This window comes from Heloderma suspectum, chromosome 7 (assembly GCF_057233095.1).
Source record: "Heloderma suspectum isolate Gila_16-S chromosome 7, 16-S_ref, whole genome shotgun sequence".
NCBI classification, from domain to species: domain Eukaryota; kingdom Metazoa; phylum Chordata; class Lepidosauria; order Squamata; family Helodermatidae; genus Heloderma; species Heloderma suspectum.
Window position 1 is genome coordinate 36,351,648 of NC_139464.1, and position 26,552 is coordinate 36,378,199.

The following is a 26,552-nucleotide window of genomic DNA, read 5'->3' on the forward strand; positions in this document are numbered from 1 at the left end:
TTTTCTTTCCCTACTTCTGCAGAGTTCTCTACTCCACGACTGTCATCAGTGTTAGCTCTGGGAGCCATCCACATTCACTCCGCATGAGGTCACTGAGCAACAGGAACACCTCTCACAATATCACTAGTTTCTGTGCACAGATGGGGAGTGGAGAAGCAAGGCAGCAAGGATTCATGGCACTGTAGACAACTATATTCTAACAAAGAGCCTCCACGTGGTATACTTCTTTCAGACTAATCTGGCAAAGCAGAAGTGCAGTGGTAAATGAATGTTTCAACTACTGGTGACAGTGTTGGCAAGAAAGCTGACCCTAAAATGACCACCCTTTTTTCTGTTCTTTATCATTTTAGGTAGCTCCTTCAAGACCTGGAAGCAAAGCAATTCATGCAATTTATTTTTTCTGCAGATTGCCATAGCTGATAATTGACTGGTATACCTTAACCATATCAACCCAGTGGGACAGAAAATGCTTGGAAAATAATTTTACTTACTATACAACCCACCCAGAGAATACTGGTTACTGGGCAAATTTAAAAAATATAATAAATAAATCTACTAGTGTACGAAAAGCTTTAATGATATTTCCAAGGAGCACCTTTCCTTACAAACAGGTAGATAATAAATTTTAGAGAGCCCTTATATAAAAATATATGAGAAATTTAGAACTGAATGAATAAATGGTACAGATGATGAAAATAATACCAGTCACTAACCTTCATATATAGTGATGATATGAGGATGGCTGAGAGATGACATGATCTCAATCTCCCGTCTGATGTGAACCATATCTTGTTCATCCTTAATTTTGTCCTTACGGATGGATTTTATTGCAACCTATAAATTCAGGAAATTGAGCATTACTCTTAGAACAAAGCAGATGAAAGTAATCCATTAGGAGAGTTCAAAAATATAGATGTTAGATGCTGACAAAACATGGAATGAGCAAAACAAAACTTTCAAATACATACCCACAACCCTTTCCTTTTGATTCCACTATTACAAATGCAGTCCATGTTGCAAGAGTGAGTAGTATTGTCTCTGAGATCTTTAATTGTACAGCTATTAACTTCTACATAGAATGCAATTTTTTGAAACACATAACTCATGCTCCAAATTAAATTAAAATGTCGCCAGGTAATGGCAACAAATTTAAGCCAAGCTAACTCCTAACCTAAACCTATCATCCTAAGGGTATTTTCATGACAGATCCTAATAACACATCATGATCTGCAATGCATTGCCTCTCAGTGTTGATAAATGCAGCATAAAAAGTGGAAGAGCGCCATTTTGAAAGTAACTGAGCATTCTAGTCAATGCAGACATTCTACAATGAAGAGGGGAATTGCAAAAACTAGTGCAATTTGTAAAAATGGCCTATGTTGTCAGAAAAAAACATTTCCTTTAACAGAATTAAAGCAGTTAGAGCATATGGATGAAATTGTTATATTTGATTCAATAAATCTTTCTTTTGTATAATTATTCTTGTTTTGATCCTGGGTTGTTCAAATCCACTGCCATCCACAAAGCTATGCCATCAGTTTATGTAATACAGATAAGTGATAAGTGGTGGGTTGGAAACCCAAGAAGGTGTATTAAGAAAATGTACATAAACACCTATTTTTGACTATATTCAGAAACTGCACTGGTGCAGACAAAATATTGCAGCCATGATGTTGAATGCAGCACATTATTCTGAGCATATCACTACATAATATTTGATCTGCTTTGGCTCTTGCTTTGTTTCAGACTCAATTAGCCCTAAAGGGTTTGGATCTGGAGTATTTAAAGGATCTCCTGCTCCCAGATGATCCTGTCATGACCACATGATCATTCCATTTGCCCAAGAAAGGGCAAACTGAATGACCATTTCAGACAGGGGAATAACTAGAGGGTTCCTACATTGTTATTTATGTTCAGTCTGATCATCACCTCCAGAAATGGATCCAGCTTCTCTCCACAGATTTTAAATCAACCACAGTGAGCAAGGGTCAAGACAGCTTGCAAAGATTCTAACTCACCCAACCAGCCTGTCAACTAAACTGAAAGCAAAAACTGAGACAATGCACCCACACCAAAAAAATCAAAGCAAAAATAAAATTGTTAAACAATAAAAAATGAGGAGAGTAAAAAGAAGACCACAACAAGAATTCTCCAATGTTCCTGATTTTCTAAGTCCATATATCTTCAAGGCCTAATTAAAATTAGGAATACTTCCGAAATTCTCTCCATCTCACTTTCTCCCTGGATTTTGGAATTTCCAATTATCCAGTCTTGTTACTAAAGTAACAAGGTACATCAGGAATTCTCCATAATTCTCTCTCTCCCTCCCTCCCTCCTTCCTTCCTTCTCTCTCTCTCTCTCTGTGAGATAGGTAGATAGGTAGACAGACAGACAGACAGATTTTGTACAGAGCCCTGTGGATAAAGACTTTGCCACAATGTTCAGTTCCTTCAATTCATTTATGTCTCTCCCAACCCCATCACATTACCAATATGCATGTCCATATTAATAAAATACTGCAACAAAGCAATTTTGAGGTGATGTGCACTAAGATTCTTCTCATGTGAAGTTTCACCAATGGCCATGTGCATTAATGAAACACTGCAAAACTTAGCAAACACTGCAAAACTTTGCGAACGTCAAGTATATGTACAGTTGTATCAAGATTCTTTTTATATCAATCTATAGGAATATATCCTGAATCAAACAGGGATTGAACTAGATGGCCTAAAAGCCTCAGCTCCAACCCTATGATTGTATTCACATGTCCGTAAAATACTGCAGGAAAAGAATGTTAATGCACCGAGGCACATGATCATATCAAGTTTGCTTTTTCGCAGTGTTTTATCAAGGCACACTTTATTATCAGTAATAAAGTGGAGAAAAATGGAAATGAATTGAAAGCAGAGGTAAATTGTGCATTCTCCAATTCCAATATTAATTTCACACTTTTTCCCAGTTAAACCAGAATTCAAGAGGAGTAGAATGCAGGGCTGAGTGAAGCATAGGAACAATGAAGAGAATCAGGGAAATCCTTTCATTCCTAATTACAATGAAGTCTAGATGCCCGATTCCATGTGTTTGCATTTATCCCTTCTTACCCTCATCATTCCTTTTCTGTTGTTCTTTCCCTCATTGTGAAAATTCAAATTGCTACTTGTAGCAGAACCCCATGTACTTTTCTTATGTTACTTTCTAAAGCATGATGTATATTGATTGCCTACCTACTCATGTTCCATTTCTATCGTCGTCTTTTGTACTGAATAAGCTACTCATCCTAAGATAATATAGCAAACGTAATTATACTCTAAAATAGTAGTCTGCGGTTATGATTCCAGCAGAAACTGAAAAACTCCTATTTGCCACCATTGCTCTTTGAATCTTGCACTTTCATGTCCTCTGCAGCACTTATGTAATCATTCAGTAACCATATCCTTCCTGCATCCTTCCTTAATCATGTGAGTAGACATCTTTCCCAAAGGAACAGTGGGAACAGCGGAAACAATAGCCAAACTTGCATCACAAATTCACAGTCTAAAAGCCTCATGGGAGTATGTGTTACCAGTGAAAGACAAGCATATAAACGGCCACCAGGATCAAATAAGGCAACATGATCAAACATGAACCATCCATAAAATGAATGAGTGGCAGCACGCACCCACACCTATATGAAGCCCTTGTCTGTTTTTTGCTTTAAAATGTAAAATGTCAAAACACAAATATTTATAGAGTGCAATCCAACAGGACTGGCACTCAATAGAATCATAGAATAGTAGGGTTGGAAGGGGCTTACAAGGCCATCAAGTCCAACCCCCTGCTTAATGCAGGAATCCAAGTCAGAGCATCCCTGACAGATGGCTGTCCAGCCTCGTCTTGAAGATAGAGGGCTCCAATAGATAGAGGGCTCCAACCTCTGAGCTCTCCATCTATCCTAAGTCCTGCCTGGCAGGCGAGGAGGAAAGACAGGGGCACTCCTCTCCCCACCCACCGGCACTACCCATTTCCACCTTCCCCTGTCCTCTTCCATGATCTTGGAAGAGGAGCTGCTGCAGAGCTTTCCATGGTGGCTGGGGGAGGGATAATCCACGACTGGATCTCCTCCTCTGCAGTTGTAGCTCAGTCTATAACTGTGGAGAAGTGGAAGCCATAGGATTGCTCTCTTAGGGAGCAATCCTATGGCTGCTAGACAGCAGCTAGACAGCCATACGGTATGTTGTTTTCCGGGAACCGACATCAGAGCCCGCACTCTGAGGTTGGTTCCAGGAGAACTGACCTCCCCCCACTTCCGCGCTGCCTTAGAGGCAGTGTGAAACAGCCCCATCCTCCACACTCGCAAGAGGAGCGCAGAGCGGCCGGAAAGGGGCGTGGCTGGGGGCGTTCCAGGGCAGGGAGAGCATAACTACCACTTTGACACATCCTATGTGTTGTACAGCTGCCTCCTTCCCCACTCTTTGCTCCCACGGCTAGAAAGCCGCAATCAGCTGTCTAGCTGAAAAAACAGGGCAGGAGAAGTGTAGAGGGAACAATCCCCTCCTTGCTTCTCCTGCCCTGCTTTGGATAGGCGGTTGCCTCTATATAGGATTGCTCCCTTAATGATTAAATCATTTTAACACTGAATGGTCAGATTTGGGGGGGGATAATAGGATACACGTATAGTGCTATCAAACTGAATTCAGTATAAATCAGAAAATATTTGGGGGGGGGAGAACCTAATCTTATATTTAATTTCTTATAACCATTCAAAGTATCTTTACGCAATAACCTTGCAGTTATTACTCAGATGCTATTAAGGAATAGCTATCTTTCTTCCAGGTAACCCCTCTGGCAGCAAAATCAAGTTTACACATCTCTCAAACTGCAAGATGTTACTACTGGAAAGTATAGATTGCACTACATCCATTGCAATAAAAAGTAATAATGGCACTTATTGGATAACACACACACACACACACACACACACACAACCATTTTGTGAATTTTAAGTTTAATTTTTTTATCCCTTGATGGTGAGCCTCGACTGGTCTACTGCATCAATGTACCTCAGCAGTGCAGTTGTGTATTACTTTCAAAATAGTTTTAAAATGGCAAACATTAACAAAGATATCGCTGCACTCATATGTACTGTAGGACTGCTTACATTCATATGTACCTGCCTGAGCCTTACGATTAGCATCTGAGGCCCTGTTCTCTGCATTATCAGCAAGAGCTGTAAGGCTGCTGAACATCAGGGACAAGGCCTTTACTGTGGTGGCCTTTCATCTCTGTAATACTATCCCCAGGGACATAGGTTTAGCCCCCACCTTGTTGACCCTTAGCTGGGCTCCAAAGACTTTTTTATGCTTTATCCGCTTTTGAATGATTTTTGGTGCTGAAACTGTTTTAGCTGATGCCACTAACTTTAATGTTTTTATTTGTTGTTATTATTATCTGTTTGCTTTTTCTGATCTATGGTTTATGTGTAGTCACTGTGATTTTCCTGTGTAATCTTATTATGTTTTAACATTTTAATGTTGTTTGTTATATGATCATATTATGTTGTTCTATCGACTATTGTAAATCTCTTTGGAAGGATTATCTATCCTGTAAAGTGGTTTGATAATCCATTTACTAACACCACGACCACCACCTTCCTCTAGCTGCAATGCCTGTCATTTGGTGAGCTTAGCTATTTTTCAGTTCTTTGAAAACCATATTTTCCTCGTCTTACACACTGAAGTCCATCATCACATTTTTTAAAACGAAGTGGGAAAGAGGAGTACTTTCATTCCAAGCACAGGAAGGCTATCCCTTTCTTTAGAAGGATTACCCTGCCTTCTATTACATGAAGAACTGATATCACAACACTAGCACTGCATTAATACTAGTATAAAGTAGTGATAAGGGGAAAAATGTGTGGATTTTTATCATCTGGCAAGATCCAAAAGCTGATATTCCTCTATTCTTGCTATAGCAACACTTTGACTTAAAGGATCAGCTCCATAATCTTGCTATTAGCAAGGCTGGGTGTAATTTTAATAATGGTAAAGAAGAGGAACAAATGCTTAAGCAGTTTCTGAAGCAGTGGAAGGCAGCTTGAACTGGCAGACAAAGCTTGGCTTTTCTTTCGCTCTCATTTTTTTCCCTGAGAGAGGCTGCAAGTGCATATATGCTCTGCATGAAAGAAGGATGTGGGTGGCTTTTGGACCCACACATGCATTCCTGGGGGGAAAAATAAATATAGACATTGATAAAAATATGCTTAGTATAAAACAGCCCTGCATTTGGCTCTCAGAAAGAATGTTAAAAGGACGTTATTGTCAAACACATAAGGAAGCAAATTCTTCACCATCTAGGGTCAGTGTGGGGATCATACCATCCAGGGAAGGCAATGCAATGTATCTGGATCCTGACCCTACTTGACAAATAGTAGAAAGTAGTATAAACTGGATACTGTACAAAAAACATTCAACCATGAAAATATATGATTTAAATTATAGATGCACAGCAATGTTAAATAAATGCTCCTTCTGATCATATTATGTTGTTCTATTGACTACTGATGTCTTTTTTTTTTCAATGCAGCTGTGTTGGCTATGGTCCTGATCCTCATCAAGAGTCTCTTTATACTGCTTGTTCAACAGAACTAAGGGAATGCAGTGCATAGCTATATATATTTCTGTCTGTCTGTCTGTCTGTCTATCTATCTATAATATTTATCTGCTGCCCTTCGGTTTACAAAACTCCCAGAGAGGCTCATACAAACCATAAAATGAATATCAGATACAATAAAGTCAGCAGAACAAAAGTACAACAAAGTCTAAAATCCACCAGAGTTAGAGCTTCAATGATATGCTGAGAATGCCCAGGAAAATAAAGTCTTCACTGGGTGCTGGAAAAACATCAGATTTGCCACCTGTAGAGTAGCTATGGAAAAGGTATTCCACATGTCAGGTGCCACAGCTGAGAAGGCCTAGTCTCCAGTCACTCCTTCCCTAACTTCAGGAGGGGGCACTTGGAGGACTATCATAAAATTCGATCATACTCATGTGAGAGGAGACCATATTTTGGATAGCTAGGGCCTGAGCCATTTAGGTCTTTAAAAACTAAGCACTATCACTTTGAATTGGGCTCAGAAATGAACCAGCAGCCAGTATAGTTAAGAACTGATGAGATGTGTTCCCTCCAACCAGTCCCAGTTAGTAGGTTAGCAGCTGTGTTTCAAAACTAACTGAAGTTTCCATTTAGTCTCCAAAGACAGCACCATGTACAATGCATGGGCAGTAGTCTAATCAGAAGTTTATCAGAAGATGGAGCCCTGTGGCCAGGTTTTCTCTGTCCAGGAGGGGTTGCAGTTCATTCACCAACCTTAGTTTGTGAAAGGCGCTATGTGCCACAGATGCCACTTGGACCTCCAGTGAAAATATTAGATCTATTAACACACCCACACTGTGAAACCTGATTCTTTATTGGAAGTGAAACCCCATCCAGAATAAGTTGAACACCACCTCTAGGTTAGATGAACCATCTACCAACAGTACCTTCATTTTCTCCAGAATGAGCTTCATTTTATTGGCCCTCATCCAGTACATCACTGATGCAAGATACGAGTTCACCATTTCTTCACCTGTTTCTGCTGGGAAGGAGAAATAGAACTGGGTGTCATCAGCAGACTGATGGCACTTCACTTCAAATCTCCAAATGGCTTCAGTTAGAGGTTTCATGTAGATATCATAGATCATGGAATTTTACAGGTCTTCACAGCATAAAGGTCAAGGGGCCAAGCAATAATCTTCTACCACCATCTTCTGGAATCAGCCATCCTAGTAGGAGAGTAACCGCTGAAACACAGTGGCCCCAAGCCAAACAGCCTATCCAGAGGGTTACCATGGCTGATAGTACTGAAAGGTCCAGTAGAATTAGGAGGTTCACACTCTCCCATCCTTCTCCTATCATAGATCATGTCATAGTCAGAGTAGTACACTTTTACCAACAAAGTGGAAGGATTACTGAAATAATGTATGTGAATCACTCTGAACATTAAAACACAATATAAATGTTAAATATTATAATTATATTATGCAGAAGTTCACAGTGGCACCCATACTGAAAAGACAGAACAAGATGTCACTTCAGTACAAATCATGAGCTCTTATTCCATATGCACTGAGCAAAATCCCCAGCTACTATAGACAGTAACTCATTCACAGTAAGGCTGAGGATTTGCTCCAATTATTTTAAATACTTTTGTTCTGAGATATTTAGGAGCTGTTCTTCAGAATATTACGGTGTATTTAATAGTGTCAAAAATAATACAGGATTCAAATGTGTTCCACTGCTATATCAAAATCTTAAGGGGCTTTCTTGCAAGCACTATAAATACCACTAACTTTCTGTTTATGAATGACTTTTAAACACAAATATGTTCAGTGAAATATAAAGAATCCTTTCAAAAGTATGTTTACACTTTTAATACCAGAGGTTCTGTAGCTTTCGTTTGTTGATATCTGTTATGGGACTGATGCCAGAAACTATGCATAATGGGCCTGTGCAGTGAAAATGTAAGTTGTTGTTGTTCAGTCGTGTCCGACTCTTCGTGACCCCATGGACCATAGCACGCCAGGCCTTCCTGTCCTGCGCTCTCTCCCGGAGTGTGCTCAAGTTCATATGCATTGCATCGGTGATGCTATCTAGCCATCTCATCCTCTGCCGTCCCCTTCTCCTTTTGCCTTCAGTCTTTCCCAGCATCAGGGTCTTTTCCAGTGAGTTTTCTCTTCGCATTAGGTGGCCAAAATATTGGAGCTTCAGCTTCAGTATCTGTCCTTCCAATGAGCACTCAGGGTTGATTTCCTTTAGGATGGACTGATTTGACCTCCTTGCAGTCCAGGGGACTCGTAAGAGTCTTCTCCAGCACCACAGTTCGAAAGCATCAATTCTTCGGCGCTCAGCCTTCCTTATAGTCCAGCTCTCACAGCCATACATTACTACTGGGAAAACCATAGCTTTGATTAGACGGACCTTTGTCGGCAAGGTGATGTCTCTGCTTCTTACTATGCTGTCTAGGTTTGCCATAGCTTTCCTCCCAAGGAGCAAGCGTCTTTTAATTTCATGGCTACAGTCACCGTCTGCGGTGATCTTGGAGCCCAAGAAAGTAAAATCTGTCACTGCTTCCATTTCTTCCCCTTCTATATGCCAGGAAGTGATGGGGCCAGATGCCATGATCTTAGTTTTTTTAATGTTGAGTTTCAAACCAGCTTTTGCACTCTCCTCTTTCACCCTCAACAAGAGGCTCTTGAGATCCTCTTCGCTTTCTGCCATTAGGGTGGTATCGTCTGCATATCGGAGGTTGTTGATAATTCTCCCAGCAATCTTAATTCCAACCTCTGATTCATCCAACCCGGCATTTCTCATGATGTACTCTGCATATAAGTTAAATAAGCACGGTGACAATATGCAGCCTTGTCGTACTCCTTTCCCAATTTTGAACCACTCGGTTGTTCCATGTCTGGTTCTGACTGTTGCTTCTTGACCCTCGTACAGGTTTCTCAGGAGACAGGTAAGGTGGTCTGGTACTCCCATCACTTTAAGAATTTGCCACAGTTTGTTGTGATCCACACAATCAAAGGCTTTAGCGTAGTCAATGAAGCAGAAATAGACGTTTTTCTGGAATTCTCTTGCTTTCTCCATGATGCAGCGAATGTTGGCGATTTGATCTCTAGTTCCTCTGCCTCTTCTAAACCCAGCTTGCACTTCCGGTAGTTCTCGGTTCACATACTGCTGAAGCCTAGCTTGTAGGATTTTGAGCATCACCTTGCTGGCATGTGAAATGAGCGCAATTGTGCGGTAGTTTGAACACTCTTTGGCGTTGCCCTTCTTTGGAATTGGAATGTAAACTGAACTTTTCCAGTCTTGTGGCCACTGTTGAGTGTTCCAGATTTGTTGGCATATTGAATGCAGCACTTTAACAGCATCATCTTTTAGGATTTTAAATAGCTCGGCTGGAATACTGTCATCTCCGCTAGCTTTGTTGTTACTAATGCTTCCTAAGGCCCACTTGACTTCACTCTCGAGGATGTCCGGCTCAAGTTCAGTGACCGCACTATCATGGCTATCAGGGACATTCAGATCTTTCCTGTATAGTTCTTCTGTGTATTCTTTCCACCTCTTCTTAATCTCATCTGCTTCTGTTAGGTCCCTGCCTTCTTTGTCCTTGATCATGCCCGTCTTTGCACAAAACGTTCCCTTGAGATCTCCAATTTTCTTGAAGAGATCTCTAGTCTTTCCCATTCTGTTGTTTTCCTCAATTTCTTTGCATTGTTCATTTAAGAAGGCCTTCTTGTCTCTCCTTGCTATTCTCTGGAACTCTGCATTCAGTTGGGTATATCTTCCCCTTTCTCCCTTGCTTTTCGCTTCCCTTCTTTCGTGAGCTACTTGTAAAGCCTCATCAGACAGCCACTTGGCTTTCTTGCATTTCTTTTTCTTTGGGATGGATTGAGTTGCTGCCTCCTGAACAATGTTACGGACCTCCGTCCATAGTTCCTCAGGCACTCTGTCTATCAGGTCTAATCCCTGAAATCTATTCCTCACCTCCACTGTATATTCATCAGGGATATGATTGAGGTCATACCTGAACGGTTTAGTGGTTTTCCCGACGTTCTTCAATTTAAGCCGAAATTTTGCAAGAAGCAGCTCATGATCTGAGCCACAGTCAGCTCCAGGTCTTGTTTTTACTGACTGTATGGAGCTTCTCCATCTTTGGCTGCAAAGGACATAATCAATCTGATTTCGATATTGACCATCTGGTGATGTCCATGTGTAGAGTCGCCTCTTGTGCTGTTGGAAAAGAGTGTTTGCTATGATCAGCATGTTCTCTTGGCAAAACTCTATTAGCTTTTGTCCTGCTTCATTTTGTACACCAAGGCCATGCCTGCCTGTTATCCCGGTGATTTCTTGACTTCCTACTTTAGCATTCCAATCCCCTATGATGAAGAGGACATCTTTTTTTGGTGTTAGTTCTAGAAGGTGTTGTAGGTCTTCATAGAACCGATCAACCTCAGCTTCTTCGGCCTCAGTGGTTGGGGCATAGACTTGAATTACTGTGATGTTGAATGGTTTGCCTTGGATTCGTACTGAGATCATTCTATCGTTTTTAAGATTGTACCCCAATACTGCTTTTCCCACCCTTTTGTTGACTATGAGTGCTACTCCATTTCTTCTAAGGGATTCTTGCCCACAATAGTAGATATGATGGTCACCTGAATTAAATTCGCCCATGCCTGTCCATTTTAGTTCGCTGATTCCCAAGATGTCGATGTTCAATCTTGCCATCTCATGTTTGACCACCTCCAGCTTACCTTGATTCATTGATCTGACATTCCATGTTCCTAAACAATATTGTTCTTTACAGCATCGGATTTTCTTTTCACCACCAGACACATCCACAGCTGAGTGTCCTTTCGGGTTTGGCCCAGCTGCTTCACTCTTTCTGGCGCTACTTGGAAATACCCTCTGCTCTTCCCCAGTAGCATATTGGACACCTTCCGACCTGAGGGGCTCATCTTCCGGCGTCATATCTTTTAGCTTTGTGATACGTTCCATGGGGTTTTCTTGGCAAGAATACTGGAGTGGGTTGCCATTTCCTTCTCCAGTGGACCACATTTTGTCAGAACTCTCTGCCATGACATGTCCGTCTTGGGTGGCCCTGCACGGCATAGCTTATGGCTTCACTGAGTTACGCAAGCCCCTTCGCCACAACAAGGCAGTGATCCATGAAGGGGGAAAATGTAAGTAGCTATTATCTTATTTGAGGAAGACTTCTTATAAATGTGTTTGTTCATCAAGCAGATTCTTTCTTAGAAAACAATTTATGCTGTTCACCACTGCTTGTTAAAAAAGTGAAGTTCCTTGAAGTGGCAAAAACCTGTGTTTGTTAGGCCAGTGGTATTAGCTGCTCAAGACAGGGTATATCAAGATCTGTGAAGAAAGTGCAATCCACCCCTGTAGGAGGCTCATATTGTTCATTTTCTTATGGTAGTGATAAAGAAGAACCTGTGTCCTCTGGAAGCTCAATTATTCAACAGAAGTGAATCACCAAATCTGAACGTTTTATGACTCAGTGAGGGGGGAAACCCTATAGAGTTCTATAATCCTATGCACTGAGTAGCACACATGGCCAAGCATAAAGTGGGCACTAGTAAAGTTATCCTTTTTCAGACTTCGATTTGATTTAATTTGTTCTGTATCCATTACTTACTGAACAACGTAGCCATTGCTGAATATATATCTGCAAAGTTTCCCCTAAAGCAGCCCTTGCATATTGCAGGACAACATGCCTACAAGAGACTGATCTCTAATGACACAATCCAGGGCAGTCTTTTCAGTAGTTTGGGGTATGAACTCTCAGTAATGAGCAAGCAACCTCAGTTGATTACTGATTACAGTTTGAGGAGCATTTGCCTAGCCAAAGAATATTATTGCCATTCAACCTCATCTGGGCATGTAATTTGACTATTGTTATTTCCTCAAGGGAAAAGGGGTTTACTGAGTTTACAAGAAATTCAAAAAGCAAACATATACTGCTAAACTGAGAGCCATGTGGCTAGAGTGCTGGACTGGGAGTTGGGAGATCTGGATTCTAGTCCCCACTCAGCCATAGAAGCTCATTGGGCGACATTGGACCAGTCTAAGACTCTCAGCTCAATCTACCTCACAGGACTGTTGTTGAGAGGATAAGATGGAGAGGAGGAGGATTATGTACGCCGCCTTGGGTTCCTTAGGGAAGGAAAAAAGGCAGGATATAAATGTAATAAATACATATATACATACATACATATAAATAACTATGTGATTAACATTTTATAAACACAGGTCAGGGGAGGAGCTTACTGCCGAAATGTCACTCCCCTGTCCATGTATGTGCATTTTACTGTGGAATAAGGTCTGAAAGGGGCTTATGTCTCAGCCTAATCTACCTCATACTGCTATGTGAGAATAAAGAAGGATAACCTGATGCATATCGCCTTTGGAAGAAAAGTGAAATACAAACTATAACAACAACAGGTGAATTTCACATAGACTCAAGGTAATTTCAATTTTTGGACTGAATTATTACAATAAATCATCTGTGACGGTTCTACTGATTTCCTTGGTTTATACGAGACGTTGGAAAATCTCAGTATATTTCATACTGCTGCATTTTTGTTTACAGCTACAAACAATCTGCAGAGTTATAACTATTTCATGGCTAGCTCAAGGCAGTTAAAAAAAGTTTATGTACATTTGGTGTTATTTCAGTAAGACACATTCCTCTCGTTTCAAGACTTTCCATCTTACAGGCCAGGAGTAAACAGAATTTAACCTTTAAGACTCTACAGTAAAAAAGAAAATTATTTAAATAATCTTTCATTTCCCTAACATCCTATCCAGCTCGCACTATTGAGGCTGTGGATGTTAAGCATATTTGAGTTGTGATTAAAAAATAGTGGTTGTGATCCAAAGATAATTCCAAACTGCATTTGCAATAGAACTTTAACCTAGAATGGAGTGGGTGGGGGTGGGGGTGGATAATGTAAAATGAAGAACATATTTCCCTGATGGAAGAAAGCATGTTACTGGGAAACATGTGAAAAATGTGTGAAAGAGTTTAAAAAACAGATTTGTTTGATAGCAGTTCTTTCACCATATACGGATAATCATACATTATACGTGTATTTATAGTCCTGGGTTCTCTCATTAGTCCACATTGCAGAAATATGGCCATCCTCGCAATGTAATGCCGAACTATGTCAAACCAAAAGTTATGCATGGTCTTACAGGCCAACAAAGTTCAGGAACCTCTCCTTTGGTGGGGAGAGGCAAGGTTTTGGAGTTACAGCCAGGACAGTTCAATTGTTTGAAAATATTTACTGTTCAGATCCTCTAAGCCAGATCATCTCCATGGTGACAGGGCCTTAGAGAGAATCATGCAGCTAAAGTCGAATTAATTATTTATAAGTGATCCAATCCTTTTATTTAGAGGAATAATCAAGGAATTTGCTTCAGAGTTTCACACCAAGCAATCAGCGGGGCAATTTGTACCCAGCATGATCCTGCCGATTTAAACCACAGGTTCCTGTCTTTCTGAGTCGCTGTTCTTTTGTTTCTCAAGCCACAAACTGAGTATTTGATCTTGACATCACATTTGATGCCGTCTGATGATGAGGTCTACAAGACTCAAGGCACAGTGCAGATGAAACTGTAGCAGAAAGCTTAGAATTAAACTGTTTTAGAATGTTTAATTGTCCTATTTTACTATGTAAAGAGTATATACAATTTCTAAATAAATAAATAACTGTGATATTTCCAAAGATACGTTGTTGTCCAAGTCAAATAAAAATTAACATATATTTGCCAGAGCAAAGTGAATCAGGAACCTTGGATTTTACTATTATAATAGCTGTATTGCCTTTTAAAACACACACAACCCAATGAGATCATTGAAGAGAACACATAGAAACAACTACAACAGTTTGCTTCAGTGTTTGACTTCCCAATATGTCATATAAAAAAGATTGCTTCCTAAACGAATGCTGATTTATAGCTACTGTGTCACTGTTTGTTAAAAAAAAAAAATACAAAAAGCTACTGTCTCAGACACCAAAAGGTCTGTATGTATATGATAAATGTCAAATCAAAGTTTTATTTGCAAAGTCTGAAATACTCTGTTCTTCTGCCGAGAACTAGGATGCCTTTAATATATGTGTTTCAGTTTTGCACTGCCAATTTCTCTGGCAGTTCTCTGTAAGTAACATTATCCTATCAACAGTGGTGACTCAGCAACAGAAGAGGAATTAGTGACTAAAAAAGAGGAAGATTTTCATCCTCTCTATTATACAGACATTCAAAAGCCAGCTTATGTAACTAAACCAAGCAATCAACATAAAGGATTTATGATGCACTTACATAAGCCAAAGGATGGGAGGTACTTTTGCAACACCCTTCCTACCCTCTGCCCTCACCCTTATGTGGTAACAGGATTTGTGTGCGTATTTCCTGAGCACTGCGCTGCTGCCAGAATTACATCCCCTCATTGTTTGATTCTTGCCATGCACTGCTGTCCAAATGCAGCCTGTCATTTTTTTTCACAGCACATCTTCTAGCAAAAAGTTCCTGGACAGACCAATTATATTTTAGCATTTAGAGAGAACTCCAACTAATCCTTCCATTAATTCCAAGTAATCTCTAAGCTTAGAGATTTTATTATATGATGCGGTATATAAGTATTACTAAGAAATAAATAATAAATAATAATAAATAAAATTCCAAGTAATCCTCTGTCAAGCTCTGTCTAAAGGGTTTCTACCAAGAAACAAATATAATTGTTTTTATTTATTTTTGTAAATTTGTAGGTTGCTAGCCTGTCAGTCTTCTGTATTGAATCTTAGTGCTGTTTTGCACATTGTATTTTCCTCACAAAGTTATTGCAGTGTAGGAAAAATATAGCTTATCAGCCAACCCTCAGGTTGGTACCCTAAGGGTGCAAACCTAACTAGATAGGCGGCCGCCTCCGAACTCAGAGGCGACCGCCTATCCAAAGCAAGGAAGGAGAAGCATGGGGGGATTGTTCCCTCCACGCCTCTCCTGCCCTGCTTTTCCTGCTAGAAAGCCGATTGTGGCTATCTAGCCATGGGGGGGGGGGGCGAGCAGAATAGGAGGCTGCTGTATGACACATAGAATATGTCCCACTCTCCCCGCCGCAGAACACCCCCACCCTTTTTCAGCTGTTCTGCGCTCCTCTTCTGAGTGCGGAGGGTGGGCGTTCTCTGCACTGCCTCCAAGGCAGCGCAGAAGTGGGGGGAGGTTGGTTTTCCAGGAACCGACCTCGGAGCATGGGCTCCGAGGTCGATTCCTGGAAAACACCATATCCTATGGCCGTCTAGCCTCTGTCTAGCAGCCATAGGATTGCTCCCTCCGATCACTATGCTAAATAAAGCACACTCAATTGGAAGCAAATTTATTTAAATAAACATGATTTTTCTTCTAAGCAAATGTGACAGTTTATCTCTGATAGACAATAAGCACTTAATTCAGTCCCTTAAATTGTATATACTGGTTGAAATTCGGAGGCTCTTTGATTGCTCTGTCCTGGTTTATGGTACATGAGGTTGGACATCTGAGGCAGGTTCCCAGTGGACAAAGATATACTACATACACCACCACAAATGTGTGCTGTAACAAAGGCCAACAGCTGAAATATTTTCTTACTCAAGAGGAACATGTTGTAAACTCAGTGGATTTCAAAAGAGGGTGGAGGTGGAAGCCTGTGTCCACATCCTCACACCACTTGATCCAGAGTATTTCAATTTATTAATAGGACTACTGTAAAATAAGCAGTTGAAGATCCTGCTTTTATCATTACAAATAAGGCTGCCATCCTGAAATTACATACAAGGAGGTAATTCCCACTGATTTTACAGCAGTGGTCTACAAAGTGGGGTGCGTGCACCCCAGGGGGTGCACAAGCTGCCTGATCATTGAGCAGCCTCCCACTGCTCCTATGAGGTGGCGGGTGGCGGCAGCAAGAGGGACAGGAGTCAAGAGGGAAGCTTTCTCTCAGCTGCCATCCTATCCTGCCTCTGCCACGGCCACAGAGAGCAACTGCTCAGGGCCGTGGTGCTTTCCTGCTGAAGGAAAGCGCGAAGGAGATTAACCCTTCCCACTCACCTTTCGCAGAATAAAGCTGAGAAGGAAGGGCACTTGTCAGGGTGGAAAATGAGCCCATAGTTCTGATTCTGAGGAAGAACAGCAATCCGTGAGAGAGGAGCTCGCTCATCTCTCACAAGCACAGCACCTGGCAGAGATTCTTCCTGCCAGCATTCCTGGGAGAGATAGTGACCCTGGCAGTGAGAGAGCGCTGGAGGGGGGCTTGCTGGACGCTCAGCGCAGACACAGGGAGCGACGACAGATGGAGGGTGCCGAAAGGAGGCGCTCCGCTCGTTTGGCGCTAAAACAATGGTCGCGTCCCGAGGACCCAAGGGAAAAAGGGAGGATCTCTCCATAGCCCATAAGTTCAGAGTCTTCCCGCGGTTCTCCTTCAAACGGGGACCAACTGCCTTACCTGGAGCTTAGGCTACTCTGCTATCTTTCCCCAGTGCTGTTCCTTGCTTTGTCGTTAGTGATTAGTATTCTGTAAGAGTCATAAAGTAATAAAGGAATAAAGCCTTGGAAAGAATCCTCGTCGTCTGTGTCCTGAGTTGACTATTGGAGGGGACTGCAAGAGGCAGCTAGGGCGCTCCTGACAGCTTGGTCCCTGTTCCTCCTTTTTTCTCTCTCTCTGCTCCTACTGCTTCTGGAGGGTGCCATGGACGCGGCGGTGCAAGCTCTCGCGCAAGAGAACCAGGCTCTTCGTGATCAAGTAACTCAACTGACGACTGCCGTACAGGCTCTGCAAGCTGTGGCTCAACCCCCACCACCCCCAATTCCCCCTGCCACAAGTGCCCGGTGGCTCTGGCAGAGACGTTTTATGGTGAGAAAGGACTTTTGCAGATTTTCCGTGCCCAATCGGAGCTGTACATGCACCTTCGACCTGAGGATTTCCTGACAGAACAGGTTCATGTGGGCTTCATCATTAACCTACTTTCAGGCATGGCAGCTAAATGGGCTTCAGGATTTCTTCTCACAAATGACCCCTGCTCGGGGACTATCAAGGTTTCATGACAACGATGGCCAGATTTTTCGGTGACACCCTGCGCACGCAGACAGCTTCTCGGGAGATTCACCACCTCAGGCAGGGCAAGGACTCAGTTTCCAGCTACGCGACAACTTTTCGCTTGCTGATGCAGGATTTACAGTGGAATGATGCCGCGCTGGTGGCTGGTTTTGGACGGTTTGAACGACGAGATCTTGGATGAGTTGGCATGCACGCCTAGCCTGCCTACTTTGGAGGACCTCATCCAGACCTGCCTCCACATAGATAGTCGGCTGGAGGGGCACCAGCAGACCCAGCGGGGTGCCGGGGGCTGAGATTTCCCTCCTCCCATTCCCCCACGTTTCCTGCCCCCTCCCCCACCCCTGCGGTGGGGGCGGAAGAGACCCCGATGTAGCTGGGAGCTAACCGGGCCCCGCTGCCGCCGGAGGAACTAGAGCGGTGGCATGCGGAGCGCTGATGCTTTCGGTGTGGAAAGCTGGGAGATTTCGCCAAAACCTGCCGTGCCATACCCGCAGCCCCACTGACTTCCCCTCCTCTCCTTCCTCCTCCTCCTTGTCCCCAGGCTTGACTAGGCTGCCCGCCAAGCCTGTTCGGGGTCTCCAGTGTGGGGGTCGGTTCCCCACCAGGTGGGTGCCTTCCGCAACCCCCCCACCCTCCTATCTGCTATTGCATGTCCACCTCCGCTCCTCCCAGTGGGGTGGGGTGGAGTTCCTAGCTTTAGTGGACTCTGGGGCTACGACCAGTTTCATGGATGAAACGTTCGCTCACTTCCACAAGATTCCTACCCTGCCTCTTCCCGCCCCTTTGGCAGTGGAGGCCATCGATGGGCGTCCTCTTTCTTCGGGCACGGTGACCTGGATTACGGCTCCGCTCACTCTGCGTGCCCAGTCCCATGTTGAGCAGATTCGGTTTCACTTCGCCAAGGTTCCCCAATACCCAATCGTGCTGGGTGTTTCCTGGCTCTCTAAGCATAATCCTCAGATTTCTTGGGAGCTTCAACAAGTGGAGTTTGTGTCTCCCTACTGCCGGGAGCATTGCCTCCCGATCGAGGTGCCAATCCCAGTCCAGGTCTTAACCCTTTCCACCTCCTCCTCGTCTGCTTCTGGCAGTTCTTCAGCTACCGTGATCCTCCCTAATGGCAGAAAGCAAAGAGGATCTAAAGAGCCTCTTGTTGAGGGTGAAAGTGGAGAGTGCAAAAGCTGGTTTGAAACTCAACATTAAAAAAACTAAGATCATGGCATCTGGCCCCATCAGTTCCTGGCATATAGAAGGGGAAGAAATGGAAGCAGTGACAGATTTTATTTTCTTGGCCTCCAAGATCACCACAGACGGTGACTGTAGCCATGAAATTAAAAGACACTTGCTCCTTGGGAGGAAAGCTATGGCAAACCTAGACAGCATAGTAAGAAGCAGAGACATCACCTTGCCGACAAAGGTCCGTCTAATCAAAGCTATGGTTTTCCCAGTAGTAATGTATGGCTGTGAGAGCTGGACTATAAGGAAGGCTGAGCGCCGAAGAATTGATGCGTTCGAACTGTGGTGCTGGAGAAGACTCTTACGAGTCCCCTGGACTGCAAGGAGGTCAAATCAGTCCATCCTAAAGGAAATCAACCCTGACTGCTCATTGGAAGGACAGATACTGAAGCTGAAGCTCAACTATTTTGGCCACCTAATGCGAAGAGAAAACTCTCTGGAAACGACCCTGATGCTGGGAAAGATTGAAGGCAAAAGGAGAAGGGGACGGCAGAGGATGAGATGGCTAGATAGCATCACCGATGCAATGCATATGAACTTGAGCACACTCCGGGAGAAAGCGGAGGACAGGAAGGCCTGGCGTGCTATGGTCCATGGGGTCACGAAGAGTCGGACACGACTTAACAACTGAACAACAACAACAACAACCACTGATGGAGCAGCTGCTTTGATGGGAATTAAAAAAAAAAGGATTCCAGGGTAAGGTTACAGAGATAGCACCACACGTGAAATTACTTCATTGCATCATTAATAGGCAAGCTATTGCATCAAAGAATTTGGAGCCAGAAGTGCACAAAATGCTACAGGATGTCATAAATGTGGTTATTTTTATAAAAGCAAGACCTTTAAATAGTATAATCTTTATAATACTTTGTAATGAGATGGGGAGGGACCGTGAAAATCTTTTGTTCCACACAGAGTTTTGCTGGTTATCTTGTGGCAAAGTGCTTAAAAGAGTTCTTGAACTTAAAGATGAGTTACACATTTTTCTTTTACAAAAAGACAAGTGTTCCAAGTTTGCTGACCTTTTCTGTGATGACAAGTGGCTGTCAGTAGTATGCTACCTAGCAGATATTTTTGAAAAAAGATCAACTCACTTAATCTGCCCCTTCAAGGTAAAGCTGATGTTTTAACAATGAGTGAGAAAGTAACTGCTTTTCAAAAGAAACTCATTCTAGGGAGAGAGCATTTTGAAAATAGATGTTTGAAAGTATTTCCATCAGTATGTGATTTTGTTGCCAAAAACAATGCAAGTGTGTCACCTATAAAAACTCTTATATCTGCACACTTAAAAAACTTGGAAGCAGAATTTTCTAACCTGTTTAAAAATCTTCCAAATGAAGAGTTTCAGTGGGTTTTGAACCCATTTGTTAAAGATATAAAAATGCAACACCTTCCAATTAGCTTGCAAGAACAACTGACTGACATCAGGGAAGATGGAAATTTACTAGCTGAATTTCAACAAAAACCTTTGCATAATTGGTGGATGGATTGAAAAATGAGTATCATGATTTAGTAAGTGCAGCCAACATTGCACTTCTTCCATTTGGATCTACGTATCTTTGTGAGGTGTCTTTTTCAGCTATGACAGCCATTAAAACCAAGTATTGAAATAAACTGAACTTAGAACCAGACCTTCGAATTGCTGTATCACAAAGAGTTAAACCAAGATTTTCAAAAATAATGAAGCATGTTCAATCACATTGCTCTCACTAAAAATATTATTATTAATAATATTTTTTACCTGAGAGCAAAAAGGGGCTTTGTACCATTAATAAACAATATTTTAAAATAGTTTTTTAAATTTTATCTTTATCTCATTCTGTTTGATTGTTATGTTTATGTATGTTTTATAATGTACATAATATATTAGTACAGCAGTATATGAACATAATTTATAAATAAATATACATATATTGGGGGTGCATGCTCAAAAATTTTTCACTGATAGTGGTGCTTGATCAAAAAAGTTTGGAGACCACTGCTTCAGAGGAATGTAACTACTCTATCTTTCAGTAGAAAAAACAGGACTTCAAGAGGATCAAATATAAATGTAATGTGTGTGTGTGTGTGTGTGTGTGTTTGCCAGTCTTATGATTTGTAAGAGAAGGGGGATAATTCATTAGTCTGGAGCTGACATTATTTGAGGTATTCCTTCAGGTGATGTCAAGCAGGAGCTATAATTATTGTGTTTTATGGGGAAATTTTGCCATTTCTTCTTCCTGTATTATATCTGTGCTTTAAATATCTAAAGTTTAGAAATCAGCTATACAAGTCAGTACAGCTGCTGTCAAATAATCATATTTCAATTAAAATTGTTTGAGATTTTGAATTTTTAAAAAAGAAAACCAAACTCATACACAAATCTTGGTATTACATTGACACTACTGCTCATGTACTCAATATACATCTGCTACAGAGGTCTCCGCAGTAGAAAGAGGAAGATGTGTAAGTGCCAAAATTCTTAAAAGCTATTCTGTTCTGTTACAGCAGATAAGCTGCAGAGGTTGAACTTAGTATTTACTTTCGTATGTTTTACAGAAGGAAAAAGGGCAAATGAGGAAATACTATCTCAGTAAGAGGTGGTGCCCAACCCTGTATTTGCCAACATAGCAACAATGTGGAGGTGGGGACATACTTGCAGGGGAGGATCAGTAGGTGCAAGAAGGAAGTGCTTAACCCCTCTCTCATTTGCTAATTCTCCCCTGCAAATTTCCCCCCTCCAGGCTGCTGAACAAGTCCAGTTTCAGAATGCAGACAAGAGCGGCGGGGGTGGGCAGGGATGGTTTAGGGAGCAATCGCAGGAAAGAATTGGCAGATGAGAGTTATGCAGCTTTTCACACCAGCCAACTCTCCTGTACACATCTCTTCTCAAGTTCTGCCTTAGTGATATGAGTGAAATACGGGATTAGGAATCCCATGTCTCCTTGCAACATCTAGATCTGCCCAAATACTACTCCAAGTAAAAGTAGTAGTGGGAATACAAATGGGCGTACTTCACTCTTGTATGGTCTGCTATTGGTCCTCCATGGTCCTCCAATGAGTTTTAAATTTATAAAGCAAGCATGCATATTCAGGATCTCTATGCCACTGATGTATACTATTATTTTATTTTAAGAATTTAATAAGAATTTGTTACTATGAATTGTCATGCAGTGTTAGCCAGCATATTCACTTATTGTCACATGGTCCCAAGAGCTCAGAATGGGTTACAATTAGGGATGGGAGAACCAGCAATGTCTGAGCTTGCCAAAATTCTCCAAACCTCACTTCAAAGCTTAGTTCGGCTTGCTCCCATTCTCTTTTACAATCTGATTTATTGTTGTTGTTCATTTGAAAAGGATAAGAGAGCATTTTTCAAAAGTGTGCACTTTAAAAATATACTTTTTAAAATGTATGCTTTAAATTGTGCATTTTTAAAACTGTGCATTTTTAAAAGTGTGAATTTTAAAAGTGTGAATTTTGTGAACACAAACAGAAGTTCGTGAATTTGAGAACATGAACAGAAACTCTGCCTCGTTAACTTTAATGTCAGGACAAGCTGTTTAAGTGCAATGAGGGAATGTGTGTATGCATTAGAGCCTTGCAGAGCTCGATATTAAGGATATTAAGGATAATAGTGTAGGGTACTGAGAAACAAAATTTCCCTCACAAAACTTAAGCATTTATTTTATTTTATTCTCTAGAGTTAAGCAAAGACAGATAAGTAGCATAACATCAATACACATTTGTAATACAGCTATACTCAAAGACTACAGTACCCTGGGGCATGCTTTGGTCCTGTGCATTTTGTTCATGCTTTGAATCAGATGAATTGTCATATTCGCAGTTCTCCAACAGGTGACATTGGTTCATTTGTTTTTATCTTCACTCTGTAGTAGCTTTATTCCCTTACTTGAGTAATATGGAACTAATGTGTTGCAAGCATCATCATTCTGTAATACAACCATTTGCAAACTCTCTCTATATATAAATGGGAGAAGGCCACAGTAGTTCAGTTCAGTTGTGCTCCCTCTCTTCCCTAGTACCATTGTGATGGTGGTATATGGGAAGAGTGTTGAAATTTCTAGAATGAATCTAAGCAGCATGTACTTTGGTGTTACAATGCTGTTACAAGGCATATCTGATAGTTGGAAGAACGTCCAAAAATCCAACTCCTCCATGCAAACCTGGGGGAAGGGGAGAAGCCGCCTGGAGCAGAAAAAATTGAGGATCTTTTGGAGTAGATAAAAAAGGGAGAGAGAACCATTAACAGAAAATTAAAAATGAGATTCACTCCCCCACCCCCACCAAGTTTTATGAATAAAAACTAATCATTTCCAACAAGTTACATCTTTCAAAGTAAATTCACATCTGGATGAAGATATTTCATTCTAAAAGGAGGTGGAGTGGTTCTCAGAAAGTTCACAACTGGAATGGAAATGAGAACTGATTCACAACTTTAAATGTGAAGCTGTAATTCTGACTTTAGTAAATGTTGACCAATACTGAGTGCCAGATCAACTGAAAGGACAAAAGCTGCAACTATATTTAACTTTTAGCAAAATTGCCAAGCAGATGCTTATTTTTGGCTTCCACTTTCACCAGGGCCAAATGCAACATCAAATTGGGATTCCACAAAGTGTAGGTTTTTTCCATCCAAGTCACAGTTTTGGAGAACATAAAAACAATGGCTGCCATTTCTTATAAATGGGGTACGGGTGGGGACTGGTAACCTAACTTTATCAAGTGTGTGGCTGTTCTTAATGATTTAAATACATTTGTAGTTACTCAGTGGTTGATCCCTGACATCATTTGGAGGGGGAAAAATGTCAGTCCAACTATGTAATATCCCAAGTGAAAAAATTAAAATACTAGCACATCAGAGAAAAGCAAAGTGAAAGAATTTAAAGATTTCAGGAACGCACTGTTCTGTTCCACATAGTTCCAGCATATTTCCCCCCAAACGTTGAAATATAATTTCCCAAGCAATTAGAAGATCTGATTTCTCACCGACCATATATTATTTATTTATGTATTTATTACCATAACGGCCCAGATTGCATGGAACAACCACCTGGGTTTTTGTTTTGTTTTTAAACCAGGGCTGTTGTGAACATAACAGCATGCTGGTGTCTGCTGCCCAATCATTCCAGCTGCAAGCAGGAGTGGTTAACCAAGCTGAAGGGGATCTTCGCAGCAACGTTTTGACATTGCTCTCCGTTTTTCTGCAATGTTTAATGAATTCGGCATTACTCCATAAGGGGACATATTGCCCTGAAAGAAGTGCATAATCCCACCCCCACCCTGCCTGGGGCATTCACAGGTCACATAGCACTCTAATTCACAGCATTTTGGGATACCTAGGGCAGAGTCCAAGAATTCCCAATGCATGTCATCATTCAGAGAGCCTTGTCCCACCCCCCTTTTTCACCTTGTCCTGTCCCCACTACTTCCCAAAGGCAATGCTGAATAAGTATCCATGGGCCCATACCCCACTAGTACCTATATAACACAAAGCAATGTAATACCATACAGTCCCAGCAGTGTAGTTTCCCTTGCGGAAAAGCCAGCTGGACTTTGGGGCATAAATAGCGGAAGATCGCAAGATCAACATATAGATATCACGCATTAAAACTAATGTGCAAAAGCACTATTTTGCTCCGTTGATACTGCAACTACAAGTGGTAGTTGTTGTATAGTGCTTGCTACATGTGTCCACTGTGGTGATTCTGTCTTTTTAATGCATCGGGGCTGAGTCTGGGTGTGAGCACTACAGTATGAGAATGGAATAACTGAAGGGGATAACTATTCCATCTAAAGACATCACTCTGCAATTACAACGGAATGAAAAAGCGAGATCCAACTGTTATGAATGGGAAACATGGCTGGTTAATCATTCAGCTTTTCCATTCATAAACGTGGGGTCTTGCGGTGATGCATCCCTGGGAATACTTTACTGCGCATAGTGTGCTAGGTCACTTCGGTGACATCACAACTGGCTGGGGGTATTTACCCTTGTACTGCCTTTTTCTTTACTTTGGGCTCCTAAAGAGGGATCACTTACTTCAGTGGGGTTGAGGATGAAGGATATATGAAAAGAATAATAATCTACAGTGAGTAGAGCAAAGTAAAGCAATGTGAGGTACGAGGAGAAAGGAACACCAACAGGAGCTCTGAACTCAGCAGTGCCCGAATGAGAAATGGTGGGGAAATTGGGGGGGAAAGAGGAAGGGGAAGCACCCATTGACCTGGGTCACAGCAAGGTCACACCCCTGGGCAGGACTATCATGCCAACGTTAATACAGAGGATTGGGGCGCACAGCATTTGAAACGGAGGTGAGCCGACTTAAAAGAAATAAAACGGACAAGAAGTAGTCTGCAAAATCTGGTTTTCCAGCAGGTAATCTGTGGAGTGGCTGCAGAATGACCATGACGTCATGTGACATGAGGGAAGTTGAAATGCCCGCAATTTGCAGGAAATCCCCTGTGAAGACAAGCCCCAGGGATGCTTTGACCCTGGGTTGTTTTGCATGGTATGTGCACCAGGAGCTCTGGCTTGTCAGAGGAGAGACAAGTCAGAGTTGGAACCCAGGGTTAAACCAACTCTGGTTTGTCTCTCCTCCAACAGACCAGAGTTCCTGGTTCACGCATTACACTAAGCAGTCCAAGGATGGAACATCCCTAGGTTGCTGAGCCAATGCATCTTGCAGTGGTAGTAATCAAGCAGGGTGCACCAGTATACTTGCTTGTTCACAACAAGCCAGAGTTTTGTTTTATTTTTTAAAGCCCTAGGATGTTATTCCATGTGGACCAGGCCAATGGAATTGTTCACCCAACACAATGACCTGGTTCATACATAACACAAAATTGTTCTATTCTGAGTTGTTGTTATGTGCGAACCCAGAACCATGAGTTGTTTCACCACGGTACACAGATGGTAGGCAAGAATGGTAAAAAAAACAAAACAAAATAATGCTGCAATGAATATGGACTTGAGCACGCTCCGGGAGAGAGCGGAGGACAGGAAGGCCTGGCGTGCTATGGTCCATGGGGTCACGAAGAGTCGGACACAACTGAACGACTGAACAACAACAACAACAACATGCCAGTATTACAGTGCCACAAAGACATTTGGGATACAGGGAGCAGGTGAAGGACGAAGGAAACAAACAATGCAGGGACTGAAAAAAACGACTCACAGTTTGTCTAATCATCTGCCAGACAAACCCTGGGTAGGGCAACAAACCATGGGTTAACCATGAGTTAAATAAGCCATGTGTTAGCGTTATGTGCAAACCAGGTCACTCTGAGAATTCCTCAGAACCCTGTCTTCTTGTTCATGAGGATGCATACTGGTACACATTGGTCGCTCCTGCTTGGCTTCTCCTGCAAGTGGGAGCAGCTAAATTAACTAGGAACTTATCAGGGCAGAAAAGCTTAGCATTACATCTGGAGCCTGGTTTGTCGCTCTCCTATCAAGGCTGGATCCAGAAGCAAACTTCAAACCCTGGCTTCAAACTTTGGCTTGTTAAAGGATTGACAAGCTTGGAGACCTGGTTCAGATATAACTCTAAGCTTTTCTGTGCTGGTAAGTTCCTGGTTAGTTTAGCCCAGGGGTGTTGAATCACTTTGAGCCTGAGGGCCGACTTTGATT

The 26,552-nt window shown here is 42.0% G+C and overlaps 1 protein-coding gene across 1 annotated transcript in view; it reads right to left on the reverse strand.

Annotated features, from left to right (window-relative positions):
- The window catches only part of NUAK1 (NUAK family kinase 1), a 102,188-nt gene that overhangs the window by 48,077 nt on the left and 27,559 nt on the right, over positions 1-26,552 (reverse strand). Inside the window, exon 2 of the mRNA XM_084809660.1 lies at positions 714-834. Coding sequence (XP_084665786.1) covers positions 714-834 — 121 coding nt within the window. The remainder of the gene's footprint in view (positions 1-713; positions 835-26,552) is intronic.